Below are 15,585 nucleotides of genomic sequence, written 5' to 3'. Positions count from 1 at the left end.
TTGGTCAGTGCTTTTGCCACAGCAATAGAAAGTAAACTAGGATGCCTGCCAAGAGTGATATCTCTTCTACCTCTCTGGACATTACATAGGAATTTTAGGAGCTCTACGTCAGGATGCAAGCACAAAGACCAACTCTATGTACATGGTCTCTGAATGATGATGGCTTGATGTAATTTCCAAGCTTTATGATAGTACAAAAGTGAGCCAGGTGCTTGCTTTGGCAGCACATATACTAAAATTGGAATGATACAGAGAAATTTAGCATGGCCCCTGCGCAAGGATGACAGGCAAATTCCCAAAGCATTCCATATTATTTTTTTTAAAGTGGCTCCCCCCAAAAGTGACCCAAGCCAGGCGTGGTGGTGCACACCTTTAATCCCAGCACTTGGGAGGAAGAGGCAGGGGGATCTCTGTGAGTTCAAAGCTGGCCTGGTCTACATAGTGTGTTCCAGACCAGCTGGGGCTACAGGAGACCCTGTCTCCAAGGTGATCCAGAGTCAATACAAACTGTATTTTGTATTTCCAGTTTTGTTTTGAGTTTTTCCTGGGCTAGAGTTATGTATGCTCCTGTGATGATATAGGCTTCTGCAGTGAGCCACCTGTCCCAATCAGGAAACAACACATATTCTACCAAGAGTGTCCAACCTTTCGACATTGCAATATGACATTGCCACTACAAATTTGTGGGGCTGAGTTCATCTCTGTTCTGGGACTCACATGGCATGGGAGCTGTGTGTTGGATATGCCTGCCAGTGTTCATGACTGCTAAAGCACTGTGTTCAGTACGTTAGATGCATTAGGTGCGGTTGATTTATGATATTAGCATGGTTTGGATGTAAAATGTGCCCCACAGGCTCATGTACTTAAACATTTGGTCACCAATTGGTGACATTGTTTTGAGGCTGTGGAACCTTTAGGAGGTGGGACCCAGCTGGAGGAGGTGAGTTACTGGGAGCCTGGCCTTGAGGGTTATATCCCAGCCTACTTCCAGTCCTCACTTCCCCTAGCTTCCTGACTGCTGATCATCTAACCAGCTGCCTTACCTTCCACCACTGCAGAGATACCATGTCTTCCCTGCCTTGATGGACTCAGACTGTAAGCCAAAATGAACCTCTCCTCCCTTAAGTTGATTTGAGGTATTTGGTCACAACAACAAGAAAAGTAGCCACATCCAACTTAACAGTGGGATTATTGGGACATAACCCTACCACAGGTCATGAAGAAGCATATTTCTCATTTTGCCACACATTTTTGAGTATTTCTTTGTTCTAGTCACTCTATTTTTCTTCAGAAACTATAAATTATGCTTATATGTTTAATGGCATATCTATGACACCCATGTCTATCATTTCCTCTCTATAATGTCTTTTCTTTTTTTTTTTTTTTTTTTTTTTTTTTTTTGTCTTTCTGAGACAGGGTCTCCCTGTAGCCCCAACTGGCCCAGAACTCACTATGCAGACTAGGCTGGCCTTGAACTCACAGAGATCTGCCTGCTTCTGCCACCCAGGTGCTGGGGTTAATGGTGTGCACAAGCACACCCAACTGTATGTTTTTAAATGTTTTTAAAATAGATTTTTTAATATTTGTTTTGATCTTTTTGAGACAGGTTTCCCTGTAGTCCTAGCTGGCCTCAAAGTCACAGAGATCCACCTTGCCTCTGCCTCCTGAGTGCTGGGATTAAAGGCATGTGCTACCATGCCAGGCTATTTTTTAATATTTTAGTTTAGTTGTATGAGTGTATTGTCTGTATGTATGTAAGTGCACCCATGTTGTACAATGTCCTCGGATGTCAGAAGAGGGCACTGGATCCCCAGAACTGAGTTATTAATGGTTGTTAGCCGCCACGTGGGTGCTGGGAACTAAACCCGGGTCCTCTGCAAGAGCATCCAGTGAGTCATCTGCTAAGTCATCTCTCCAGCCCTTAAATATCTTTTTAAAACATATTTTATTATTTTTATTTTATTTGTATGAGTGGTACACCCGTGTCATGCGATGCCATGGAGGTCAGAAGAGGGTTTCAGATTCCCCTGGAATTGGAATTAAAAACGGTTTGTAACCGCCATGTGGGTGCTGGGAATTGGACCCGGGTCCTCTGCAAGAGCAGTCAGTGTTCTTAACCACTGAGCCATCTCTCCAGCCCCTTTTAAATCTGTTTTTTTTTCTCTTTTGGTCTTTTTTGAGACAACGTCTCCCTGTAGCCCCAGCTGTCCTGGAACTCACTATGCTGGCCTTGAACTCACAGAGATCCACCTGCCTATGCCTCCTAAGTGCTGGGACTACAGTGTACCACCACGCCTGGCTTAAATCCGTTTTTAAGAGCAGTACCTACTCTGTGTTGAGATTTCTTCTATTGTTTCAAAAATGCTTTTATAGTTGTTTTGGTTCAATCAGGAGCCAAACAAGGTTAACATATTGCATTTGTCTAATGTATCTCTCAAGCATCTTTTAATCTACGATGTTTTCCATCCTCCTCTCTTTCATGACATTTATGGAATACACTGAGTCATTTGTCTTGATGAGTTTCCTATAATCTGACTTGGCTGTTTGCAGCCTCATGGTGTGGCTAAATATGTTCCTCTTTTTTGCAACTGTCTCACCCTGGATTTCCAATAAATACTGATCATGGTACAAAATCTTGAGGAGATTTTTGTTGGCAAGAACACATTCCATCTACTTTCTATTGTTCTCTTCAGGAGGCACAAACCTTGTAGTCTCACTTGATCAATAAGTTGGTGTATGAAATTGTCTACTTAAGATAAATCATGGGATGGTAAAGATTGAAACAGTATCCGCTTTTGGTTAACTGTTCTTTTTACATTTATTCAGACAGAGTCTAGATGTGTACACTAGTCTGGCCTCTAACTCCTGATTCTCTTGCCTCCGCCTCTCAAGTGCTGAGATTACAGGTATAGACCACCACGGCCAGCTCATGTCAATGGCTATTTACTAATCTAGAAAAATTTTGTTTTTTTTTCTGTTTTTTTCTCATTTTCATATGTGTACGAAATGTACCTGTTTATATATACATGCTTGTGCATGTTTGGGCATATGTTAGGGGTACATATGCAAATGTAGAGGCCTGAGGTTGATGTCATGAATCATCTTTGATCATTCGTCCACCTTATTTGTTGAAGCACAGTCTCTCATTCCAACCCAGAGTTCTCTAATATGGCTAGTCTAGCTAGCCCCCTTGCTCTGTGGCTCTCCTGTCTCCACCTTCTGAAACAAGAATTACATTTGGCATTTATGTGGGTTCTAGGGATCTGAGCTCCAGCCTTCAGGCTTGCATGGCAACTGCTTTAACCACAGAACCATCTCCCCAGCCCTTGATGTTTTCTTTTTGAGGTGATACAAATATTCTAAAACGAGATTGTCTGATGGTTACCCAAGTAGAGAAACTTAGTAAAAAGTACTGAACTGTATACTTACAATGGGTGTGTGTTGGTATGTAGATTATCCAGCTGCTAGCTTATTTTTATCTGTTTTCCCTTTCTTTGAGAAGGGAAGATGTCAGGTACTTATACAACTTGTGTATCTCCTGACTTTTCTTCTTCCAGGAGAGAGAGGTTTGTGAGATGAGGGACAATTGCCTCTTCTTGCAACCTGACAGTCATTTCTAATTGCTGAAGAAATTAAAAAATGAATATTGTTAAACCTTATATAAATAACAATTCCTTGATATTTATGTTTACATTGCTCTAGTGATCCCAAAAATATCTTTTTAATGATTTGTTTGAATCACAATCCAAATGGCATTAATATATTGCATTTAGTACATTTTATTGCTATATATATTATATATATATATATATATTTTTTTAAATCTTTTTGAGACAGGGTTTCCCTGTAGCCCCAGCTGACCTGGAATTTACTATGTACAAATCAGGCTGGCCTTGAATTCACAGACCTGCCCCTGCCTCCCAAGTGCTGGGATTAAAGGCATCTGCCAGGCACTCTGGGCTTGCAGCTAGGTGTTTTTTTTTTTTTTGTCTTTTTGAGATAGGGTCTCCCTGTAGCCCCAGCTGTCCTGGAACTCACTATATAGACCAGGCTGGCCTTGAACTCACAGAGATCCGCCTGCGAGTGCTGGTTGATTCTTGTTTCCAAGTCATCCAAACTTCAAGATCACAGTCATTTTGCATAAAAAAGGGAAAACCAGTTCACTTCTGGTAATAGAGTGGAAGTCCAGGACAAGGGAGAGAATACCAAAATAAGCTCCTCTGTGATGAAGATAAGCTGTGTTTAATATTATATCATAGAATAACTGGCATGTTGTAAAGATCTTTTTTCTTTCTTGAACTCATTTTCTTTCGAGATGTTCCGGGAGAACATCGTGATCTATCTTAAGTGTGAAGAACGAGATCCTACATTGCCATATTTATATCTTAGAGAAATGTCTTAAAAAGCGAATCAATAAAATTAAAGATTTAAACTTTCATTGTGGTAAAGCAAAAGTCTGCTAAACTCAACGTGTCAGCCGCCTTTATTCTTTTAAGAGACAAAACACGAGGTGCAAGGGTTTGGCTTCTAATTTCCTCTTATAAACCGAATGACATCTTCAGTTCCGGAAAAGCTTCAGGAAAAAAAAAAACAAAAACAGCAACAACAACAACAACAACAAAAGCCTCAAAAAAAAACCCCGTGGCTTATGATAAATGTCGGCAGAACCGGTGCATTCCTAGAATAAATTCTGTATGCGCAGCATTTCCTACCCAAATCATCCGTAGGTCAGCTGACCATGAAACTGTCCACCACCGAATAGGCTGAAGAGAAATCTAGGTATGTTAGGTTCGTGTTTATTGAACCTTGAATATATTGAGAATTCATGGCTAGAGTCAAATCGCTAACCAAATTAGACTGATGTAACGACTACTATTGACAAACGTGAAGTTTACAACTGGGTTTACAACTGGCTGGGTAAGGGAGTTGGAAAACTGCACACAAACAAAAGAAAAACTTCTTGCTGTTGGCTCTCCTCCCCTTTCCCGCAAGTTTCAAGTGTACACATTCAAATGCTCTCGCTTTTAAGATGCCGGGGTGCTACTCTGCTCTCAATACTCATTTAGTCGTATGGGGAAACCTGTGTCTCCCCACACATGAGGGATATAAGGTTCCCAAGCCTATAAAGATCAGAGAGAATTCCCAGGTGAAGTTTTATCTGGCTCCGAATGCGTGAAAACGGACTTGGTGTGGAAAAGACACACGAAAGGGAGGGAAAAGGAAACCCATGTAACGCCTACACCTGTAGTTGGCAAAACAAAATGAGACAAAAAAGTCTCCGCGGATCCAGACAGCATCGAAATTTCGCGGTACAGATGCTCAAATCAGCAACCGTGGTCCATCCGAACGTGAAGTGGCGCCTCGCAGGACCGGTGGAGAGCGTGGGCCCACCGGCATGCCGTCCGGCGGGGATGCGTGGTACCCAGGGCTCAGGGTACCGCGCCCCGCTCCGCCCTCCCCGGTGCCGCGCGCGCCAGCCAATCCCGGAGCGCCGTCCCCTTCCCATAGGCGGCCCCGCCCCCGCGCCCGGGATGTTGGGCCCCCGCGGCCTGACGCGAGCACGGCGGCTCCACCCCCTGCGTCTCCGGCCTCGCTGGCCTTGGGGGGATGGTTTCATCATGGCGTCAATGCAGGTGAGCGGAGCTGCTGCAGCCGGGCGGGCGAGCTAGGGGGCCGACACCCGGCGAGTGTAGGCGCGGGGCCAGCGTGCGGGGTCGCGGGACCGGGCTGCGGGCGGCCTTCCCCGGGACGGCGCTGGGTGGCGCGGGGAGGGGGCTGTCGGCCGCTAGCCGCGGACAGTTGCCGGCCGCGAAGTTGGGGATAAAGGCGGCCGAGGGGAAGAAAGGGCGAAGTTCGGCATGCGCTCCCCGCGCGCGGTCGGCGGCTGCCCGGCTCCCTGGCAGCCGCCGAGATGTCCGGCCCTCGGTACTCCGCGGCCGGGCGGAAACAGCTGTGCCCGCCGTTGTCGCCCGCGGCTGCTGGCCGGAGAGGAGCTGAGCGTCGGGCAGCCGCGGAGCGCCGGGCCGGCTGTCCGTCCGCGGCCTCTGCCCGGCCTCCCACGCGCGCGGCCGCTCCTAGCTCCGCTCGGATCTCCATCCCGAGCCGGTGGGTATCTCCTTCTGTCAGCGGCATTCGCGGGCATTCTCCGGCAGCCCACGTCTCCTACCCTCAGCCGCCCTTCGTCCGCGTCCCCAGCGTCTTGTGCGGCCCAGGGTGCGAGCTGGCCGGCGTGCCTCCCAGCCCTGAGGAGCCCTCGGGGAGCACTCGCCCTCTTAATTTTCTTTTTCCTTGCGATGCCCCACCCTTGCTGTCTCGGTTAAGGCCGCGGCTCTTTTGCCCTCCTTCCCCACTCCTTTTAAATCTTAGTTTAGTAGAAGGCGCTTGTTAGCCTGTGTCCTATCAACCTGACTCGGCAACGATGGTTTTCTTGCTCTGCAACTTCATTTACTCCTCCTTTCTTTCCAAATCCTTCTGGCAAAGATGGCAACCACATTTGTAGTTTTCTAGAGATTGCTTTATCTATAGCCAGCCTTTAATTCACAGATAATGCTAGCGATGTTAAAGCAGGCAGGAAAAGAAGGTAAAAGGTGGAGTGTCTGAGGAACGCCTTAGAGTTTTAATAATATCCCCCCAAGAAAAGAGACAATGCACGTTTTTAGAGGACTTTTTTTGCTTTTGTTTCTAGAATGACCAGGTCCTCTTTTTTTTTTCCCCCTTCTTTCTGTGCTAAAAGTGTTTTTCTTTCTTCTGTATGTTCTTTATGCGTCTTTTTTCTCCAGAGTATATCCTCTTTCAACTTTTCCTTACAATAGTCTTTTTACATTTGCGTGTCCCTCTGGCCTCTCGTGCAGAACAATAAAATTGCATATAACATTTCTAGTTGAAGAGATGTCACGAAATGGTGCAGGGAAAAGCAAGAACAATTTCAGGAAACGTTATACTTGACACTCTCCCCAGAGACGTTAGAGAAGTTTCGTCATTTGAGGCCAAAAAAGGAACTGTGGAACACCAGTTGAACAGCGGATGAGCTACATGATTGCTTTAAGATTTTTATCTGTGTTAATACATTATTTGTTAGGACCACCTGAAGATATGTCTTAAGACAGACATTGTTTAAGACTAAGCATTGAGATTAAAATCCACATTTGTGATTATATTTGACAGGAGAGCTAGTCAGCTTTATACTTAAAATATTTGGAAAAGGCAGACTTGTTTTTAAGAGAAAAACTGATAATCTTGGATTTTACGTGGTGACTTAAGCAGTGGAGAGAAATGGTTTTCTGTGCAGTGATGCCTTTTTCTGTACCTCAAGCAGTTCCTTAGGAGTCCTGTTGCCCTTTTATTCACTTTGTCTTTTGATTAGATGAGTGGGAAGCTTGTGCTTCTTATTTTAATTAAGACTAAATCTTAACAGCTGTGTACTAGAAAGTAATTGATAAAATTTTCTGGAAATATTAAAAATATTTAGTATGGATATGTCAAGCTTAAAATTCATTTTTGTTTTTTTTAGTTATGTCTCTCTGTGTGGGTATGTGCATGTGAATACAGGTGCCCTCAGAGGCCAGGGCATCACATCCCCTGGAGCTGGAGTTAACAGGTGGGCTGTAGACTGCCCGATGTGTGTGCCAGCAAGCTAACACTGGTCCTCTGCAAGAGCAGTATGCATTCTTTACACTAAGTCATCTTTCTAGCTCCACATCAAACTTTCAGAGGCACACTTTGATGTTACTATTTCTGTAATGTACGGATTTCCTGACCGTCTTAATAGCAGAACTTAACCTTTTTTTTTTTTTTCAAAAGAACTAAAACATCAAACTACAACTACATGATCAAATTTGTTTATTAGCAAGTAATTTTAGAGATTTTTAGAGATTAACTTTCCTTAGCTTATCCCATTAGTATCGATGAAGAAGGTAAGCTTTACGAGGAACTGTATTTTAAAAACATGCCATAATGTGCATATCTCATGTGGGATTTGATTACTTGATAACAATGAAATAATTTTTAGGGTATCTTTCATTTTCTTTTTTGGTCTTTTTTTGAGACAGAGTCTTCCAGTAGCCCCAGCTGGCCTGGAACTCACTATGTAGACCAGTCTGGCCTCGAACTCAACAGAAATCCGTCTGCCTCTGCCTCCCAAGTGCTGGGATTAAAGGCATGCGCCACCATGCCCGGCATCTTTCATTTTCTTACTGGAAAATATAACCTTTTTTTTTTTTTTTTTGAGACAGGGTTTCCCGGTAGGTTCAACTGGCCTGGAACTTGCTATGTAGACCAGGCTGGCCTTGAACTCACATAGCACTGCCTACCTCTGCTGGCACTAAAGGTATGCCCCACCATGCTCAGCTTTGAGACTATAAACTTTAGTAAAGTTGAGGTTGTGGGGCTGGAGAAATGGCTCAGCAGTTAAGAGCACTGGCTGCTCTTGTAAAGGACTTGGTTCAGTTCCCAACATCCACATTGTGGCTCACAACTGTCTGTAACTCCAGTTCCAGGGGATCTGACGCCCTCTTCTGGCTTCCAAGGGCATTTCATGCATGTGATGCACTTACATACATGCAGGCAAAATACTGTTACATATAAAAATATAAATCCATAAAATAAAAAGGTTGGTATTGTAATTGCTTTTATGTATTTTCCCGTATTTTCATTTTTTGAGATAGGGTCTTGCTGTATAGCCCAGGCTGGCCTGTAACTCAAGATCTCCCTGGGTCAGTTTTCTGAGTGCTGGGATTACAGCTGTGTGCCACCACGCCTGACTTTGTTTTCATGTATTCTGTCAGTGTTTCTCAACTTTCATATACAGAAAATAATTTTTGAATAATGCAGTAAGGTGGATGACATGGTTGGAGTCTGGAAGCACCTGGCCAGAGAGCTCTACGTAAGCCACCAGGGCTGGGGGATCAGTATTCTAGTGCTCTGTACTGTGGGGGAAGCTCCATTGGTGCTGGTGTTCATGAGTAGACAGATCAGGGGTGCTTTTCATACTTCTGTGAGCCTTTTGAGGGATTCTTTCCCATTTTGCTCTTGTATCTTCCTTCTAGTTCTTCCTAAAACAAAGTCATGTATCACCAAGCAAGATTACAGTGAGATACTATTTTAAGAAATCATTCTGAAAAAAGTGGAATGCTTGTGGTGGTATTTAAAATTGACAGGAGATAAAAACTAGGTCTAAACTTAATTTTGGTAATTGAAGAAGTCTTAAAATATCAAATGGAAAGTTCTTTGTAATATTTTCCATGTTAGCACTTTAGGCACTGAGCATTGTTACAAATTTTCCATTTTAAGCTGCGAAAGTATAATTTTACTAGTGTTTTTATATAATTCTAAACTATTATGGAAAGTATAGGAATATCAGGGTATTGTTTTTAGCCAAGCCCCAAAACTGCATTTTTGTCTTTTCTTTTTTCCTTATATTTATATGTGTGTATACATTTTTACCCCTTTCATATAGCTCATTTCATATTTTGAAATTCTTGGCTAGTTGGACTTTCATATATTGTCAGAGTTTAATACTTAGTCCCTTTATTCAGACTTGTAAATTAGAAGCTTTAAAGTTTACGGGGCTGGAGAGACGGCTCAGTGGTTAAGAGCATTGACTGCTCTTGCAGAGGACCCAGGTTTGATTCCCAGCACCCACGTGGCAGCTACAAACCATCCTTAACTCCAGTTCCAGGGGAATCCGAAGCCCTCTTCTGACCTCCACAGCACTGCGCGACACGGGTGCACTCACATACATGCAGGCAATACATTCATACACATAAAATAATAATTAAAAAAAAAAAGAAATAGAAGTAGAAGTTTTAAAGTTTACCTGGTATATACTTTTCAAATTTTTTAATTTATTATTTTTATCTGTATGAGTGTAGTACCTGCATGTATGTAAGTACACCTGTGTCATGCAGTGTCCACAGAGGCCAGAAGAGGGTGTCAGATCCCCTGGAATTGGAGTTACAGATAGTTGTTAGCCAGCATGTGAGTCCTCTGTAAGAGCAGTCAGTGCTTTTAACTACTGAGCCAACTCTTCAGTCCCTGCCTGTTATATTTTTATAATTTAACTCCTTTATGTCTTATGGTCTTAGGAAGTTAGCACGTAATTGTTGATGTTTGTCAACTCTAAAAGAAATTACATAATTTTGAGAAATGGTTGTTGAATCATCCTTTGTGACTTTTCTGCATTTTTCATCCTCTTGTCATTTAGTTGGATCTTATGCTTTTACTAACCCTTGATTTGGCTACACAGGAGGTTGAGCTTTATTAACAGTAGAGGGTATGAATGTGTATTTGTTTTCATGTGGCTTAGAAGTCATTATTTTAGATCATTCACAACTCTCTGCTCAAGTTACTGGCTATAGTAGTTAGGAGAGGTGGAATATGGCTCTTACAGTACTGTCATAGTAGTCTTGTTGCCTTGACAGATGCTCCTATCCTATTTGTTCATGTCATAATTAAGGTTATGGTTAGTCATCTGGGATGCTGAAGCTTAATGAGTATGGAGAACTTGAATTCTGATGTCTGAGGTTTGCTGAATTCTTTAGTAATAGGGAGGCCAGACTGTGGGAGCAAGGGCTGAGGGAATAGGGACTCTCCATACACTAGAATTGAGGGTGCTCTGTATAAATGGTGGACATAGAGAGCATAAAGCTCTGGTGGCCATGTCCTTACTCAAAATGTTTCAGTGCTCCTCTTTGTACTTTATGCTTTATGAGATCTCTTTTATATTTATCTTAGAAGTGTGTAGATTTTTGACTCTTCAAGTTGTCATCGTCCCCCAGGGCCATGACTTCATGAAGGCAGGAAAAAAGTCTCTCTTAAATGTGGACAAAACTCATGAGCACAGCAAACATTTGTCGATCACTTGAAGCATTGGTGAATAGTAAATTCTGCCTTAGTGTAGTTCTATTTCAGGAATTCTGCTAAGCAGTTTTGTAATGAAAGATTGAATATGAACAAGGGAGTAACTTCAAATTCAAATTTGTGTTGTATATTTCAAAAAGTTGTTCACTGTCTTGACTTACATATTTGACAAACTATAGTATTTCCACTTTTTTTTTTTGGTCTTTTTGAGACAGGGTCTCCCTGTAGCCCCAGCTGGCCTGGATTCACTATGGAGGCCAGACTGGCCTCGAACTCCCAGAGAACCGCCTGCCTCTGCCTCCTGAGTGGTAGGATTAAAGGCGTGTGCCACCACGCTGTCATATTTTTATAATTCTTTTTTTTTTTTTTTTTTTGGTCTGGATTGTTACTACAACTTTGTACAAGGTAAAGTTAGGTAACCCCTTTTTTATTCTAATTTAGTGATTTCTGATAAGCTATATATTTGGGGAGGTGACCTGAAATTATACAGTAACTGAGTAGTGCAACTGGGCTTTGAATCCAAATTCTGAGTCCTAGTGGTACTGCAAATTTGTAGGTAATGAACATTTTTAGAAGTTTGGCATTGTAGAGCAGTCACTGGGACAATTAGTTACCTTTTCAGTTGGGAATTAAGCAGATAGGAGCTTGGGATTAGCTCAGTGGTAGAACACTTGCCTAGTATACTTGGGACTGTGGGTTCCATCCCTCAGCACTGAAGAAAATAAAAAAGGAGCACTTACTGATACATTGTTTTATAGCTTTTTTAAATAAATATTTTACTATTTTTATTTTGTGTGTATGTGTATATTGCCTGCATGTGTGTGAGTGTACCCGTGCTGTGCAATGCCGCAGAGGTCAGAAAAGGGCTTCAGATTCCCCTGGAACTGGTTCATAGCTGCCATGTGGGTACTGGGAATCAAACCTGGGTCCTCTGCAAGGCCAGTCAGTGAGTGTTCTTAACTGCTGAGCCATCTCTCCAGCCCCTGCTTTATAGCTTTTATGGCTAAGAAAGTGAGAGGAAATATTCCTTAACATTCATAATAAAGTTACTGTATGGATTTATTTTTTATTTTTTGAGATGGTGCGTGTTGCGGGGGGTGTCTCACTCTATAGCTGTGGCCGGCCTGGAACTCACTGTGTTGATCATGCTGGCCTTGAACTCACAAAGATCACAAAAATCTTCTTGCCCCTACCTCCCAAGTGCTATATGGATAAAAGTTTAACAAAAGAATATGTATTACCTAGTACTGAGTAAACTATAATGGTGATTTTTTTTTTTTTTTACTGTTTAAAGCAATCTTCTCTATGAAAGTAAGCTTTAAAAGTGTGGTCTGGCATCTTTCAGATAATGCCATTTTCTTTAGTATTTACCTAAATTGAGCATTTGCTCAATGACTTTTATAGTATTTGTTTATTATGACTATTACCTGCAAAGTACTTTTGTGTGCTTTTCAGGTGTTATAAAAGTTTCCTCACTTGATAGCTGTTATTTGTTTGCTTGTTTTTTGACATATTTTTATTTTATTTTTATTTTATATGTATGAGTGTTAATGCCTCCATGTGTGTATGTGTACCCATGTCATGCAATGCTCAAGGAGGACAGAAGAGGGCATTGCATCCCCTGGAACTGGAGTTATGGACTGACCGTTAGCTGCCATGTGGGTGCTGGGATTCAAACTCCCATCTTCTGTAAGAACAGCCAGTGCTCTTAACCTCTGAGTCATCTCTCTAGCCTCCTGTTTGCTTGTTTTTTGATGAGTCTCCCTGTAGGCCTAGCTGGCCTGGAACTCACTATTTAGACCAGGCTGGCCTGGAACTTACTATGTAGACCAGGCTGGCTTTGGTCTCACAGAGCTCCACCTGCCTATGCCTCCTGAGTGCTGGTTAAAGGTACACGCCACCACACCCAGCATTAGCTGTTTTGTACGGGTGTGGAGTTTTGATGAAATTGTGTGTGCCTTTTACAAAACAGAAACATGCTGGAGAAATGGCTCAGCTGTTAAGAGCACTGAATGTTCTTGCAGAAGACCTGGGTTCAAATCTCAGCACCCACATGGCAGCTAACAACTGTAACTCCAGTTCCAGGGAATCTGATGCCCTCTTCTGACCTCCGCAGGCATTGCACAACACGGGTGCACTTACACACATGCAGGCAATACACACATACGCATAAAATAAAAATAATAAATATTAAAAAAAAAACCCAAAACCTCTTAATCTCATTCAGTTGACTTTGTAAAGACTTTATTAGAAATAAAGAACATGAGATCTGGGATCAAAAGATCTGGGATAAAAACTTTTCACTGCTTTAAAAGCTGTGTTACATAAAAATCAGTGTACAGTATAATAGTTAAGACAGAGATTAGCAGAGGTAAGAGTAGAGTGACTTAAAATTTGTAATCCTCCTGCAGCCTCCAAGTGCTGGGATTATAGGCATGTGCTACCATGCCCAAATATAAAATTACTTTTTTGAGTTTTCTTCCTCAAACATGTTTTCTCCATCTTGGTACATGGCAACTTCATTTTTTTCTGAACTAGGAACTTTGGATTCATTCCTACCCCATAGTCAAACCATCAGGAAGTCATGTCAACTCTGCCTTCAAAAGAGATCCAGAAATAGGAGGGTGGCAGAGATGGCTCAGCAGTTAAGACTACTTGCTGCCCTTGCAGAGGACCTGGGTTTGTTTCCCCCAAACCCACATGATCGTTCATAACCATTTGTAACTTCATTTCTAAGGGATTTGACTCCCTCTTGTCTCCTTGGGCACCATGCACACATGTGGTAGACATACATATGTGCAGGCAAACACACATACACATAAAAATAAAACAAAAATTTTGTAGTCATCCACCACATTTGGCTCTTAGAATCTTTGTGTCCCCTCTGAGGGATGTAATGGAAATGTCCCACTTAGGGCTGAGCACTCTATAGTCTCTTATTCTCTACATGTTGACCAGTTAGGGGATCTCTTTGTTAATCACCAGCTACAGGAAAGCTTTTATAAAAAGAAAGCTTCTCTGATGAAAGTTGAGAGATGCTTAAGTTCAAGCCAGACTGCGTGGAGCAGGGAAGTGGCTGTGAATTCATCCCTAGCTGAGGATCAATTGGCAGTTGATAGAGCTGCTGGAAGAGGCAGTTCAAGGGTGTGGCCTCTGATGTATGGCCCACACTCCAGCGGATAGCCACACCTTTAAAACTATATAGGTAGCACAGATTGGACTCCATGGTTTTTATTTATTTTGTGGTTTTTTTTTTTTTTTTTTTTTTTTTTTTTTTTTTTTGACTTTTTTTGAGGCAAGGTGTTTGTTCCTTTAACTCCAGCAGGCCTAGAACTCACTGTGTAGACCAGGCTGGCCTTGAACTCACAGAAATCTGTCTGCCTCTGCCTCTGCTTCCTGAGTGCTGGGTTCAAAGGCAAATGCCACCACGCCCAGCCTTCTTGAATTTTTGTAGTTGCTTGTGAGGTACAACTGATAATGCTATAGGCCTCTAGTTTTAAACTCCTGACAATTTTAATCATTTTGATTTCTGGTCCTTGTGTTGACTGTCAGTGGAAAAACCCCAGATATCTTTTATGTGTCATATGAGGTCTCTATTTCCACATCACAAGGAGGGCGGAAGTATGGATTCCAGTTAGTGTGCATTCTTGGCCAATCCTCTTCATAATTTGAGAATTGGCCAAGTAAAATTATGAGCCTTCTATAGCAGTTATAAAGGCACAATTTTCTTTAAATTGAAATGTATGAGCTGTGGTATAGTTCAGTGGTGAAGCACTTGCCTAGCATACAAAAAGTTCAGCTATCATAAAATATACATTTCACAGGATTATAATATATCCACCACCATCAACACTGTTTAATATTTTCATCACCCCCAAAAGAAACCCATTTTCTGTAATTATACAATATGTGACTTTTTGTGACTGATTTCTTTTGAGTTTCATCTGTTGTAGCTCTTACTGATACTTTCAGTGGGGGCGGGGATAAGCAGTCCATTAAATAGTTGTGGTTGTATCCTGGTTTGCTTATCCATTTGTCAGTGGACATTAGGTTGTTTCCTGTGCTCATTGGTCAACTGACAATTCAGAGTATTTCCACTTTGTGATGATCAATGCTGCTGTGAACATTTTGTACACATTTTTGTGCAAATGTGTGCTTTAATTTTTTTTAGATGTATATCTAGCCATGGAGTTGTATGGGCGTGCGGGGATCTCGGGGCACCAGCTGCTGGGCGTGGTGCCGGTCTCCCACACGTCGCTGGAGTGCAGCGGGTCCCGCGGGCCGCATCTGCTGTTCGGGCCCCTGGCTCTCTGCCACTGGGGTGCGCGGGTTTTGCTGTGAACATTTTGTACACATTTTTGTGCAAATGTGTGCTTTAATTTTTTTTAGATGTATATCTAGCCATGGAGTTGTATGGGCGTGCGGGGATCTCGGGGCACCAGCTGCTGGGCGTGGTGCCGGTCTCCCACACGTCGCTGGAGTGCAGCGGGTCCCGCGGGCCGCATCTGCTGTTCGGGCCCCTGGCTCTCTGCCACTGGGGTGCGCGGGTTTTGCGCACCGCGTTGCCGTGGATCTCTGCTACCGGAGCTGGCGGCTCTAGGACCGCTGTCAGCTGCCCGGTCGGATTCTGTTTCAATTTCCACCATGCACTCTCTCTCTAAGTTCGGGACCTGTTGGCCACCAGGTCACGAGGGGAGGTGTGAGAAACGGAGAAAGCTGAATTTCCGT

The 15,585-nt window shown here is 42.9% G+C and overlaps 1 protein-coding gene and 1 non-coding gene across 3 annotated transcripts in view; both read left to right on the top strand.

Annotated features, from left to right (window-relative positions):
* The first annotated feature begins 208 nt into the window (after nt 1-208).
* On the top strand, nt 209-315 carry LOC115066929. Its single transcript, XR_003846370.1, has one exon. It is a non-coding gene; the product is annotated as a U6 spliceosomal RNA (small nuclear RNA).
* A 5,212-nt stretch (nt 316-5,527) lies between these two features.
* Ube2w (ubiquitin conjugating enzyme E2 W) overlaps nt 5,528-15,585 on the top strand; it is an 84,252-nt gene continuing 74,194 nt past the window's right edge. Inside the window, exon 1 of one of the 2 annotated variants that reach the window (XM_017802152.2) lies at nt 5,528-5,633. In XM_017802152.2, the coding sequence (XP_017657641.1) occupies nt 5,532-5,633 (102 nt within the window). In that variant the 5' untranslated portion in view covers nt 5,528-5,531. The remainder of the gene's footprint in view (nt 5,634-15,585) is intronic. The other variant, XM_008848895.2, reaches the window with a different exon arrangement.

Source organism: Nannospalax galili, unplaced genomic scaffold, assembly GCF_000622305.1.
Source record: "Nannospalax galili isolate Female #2095 unplaced genomic scaffold, S.galili_v1.0 scaffold102, whole genome shotgun sequence".
Lineage (NCBI taxonomy): Eukaryota > Metazoa > Chordata > Mammalia > Rodentia > Spalacidae > Nannospalax > Nannospalax galili.
Note: the sequence above shows the minus strand (reverse complement) of the source record. Positions and strands in the feature narration are given on the sequence as shown.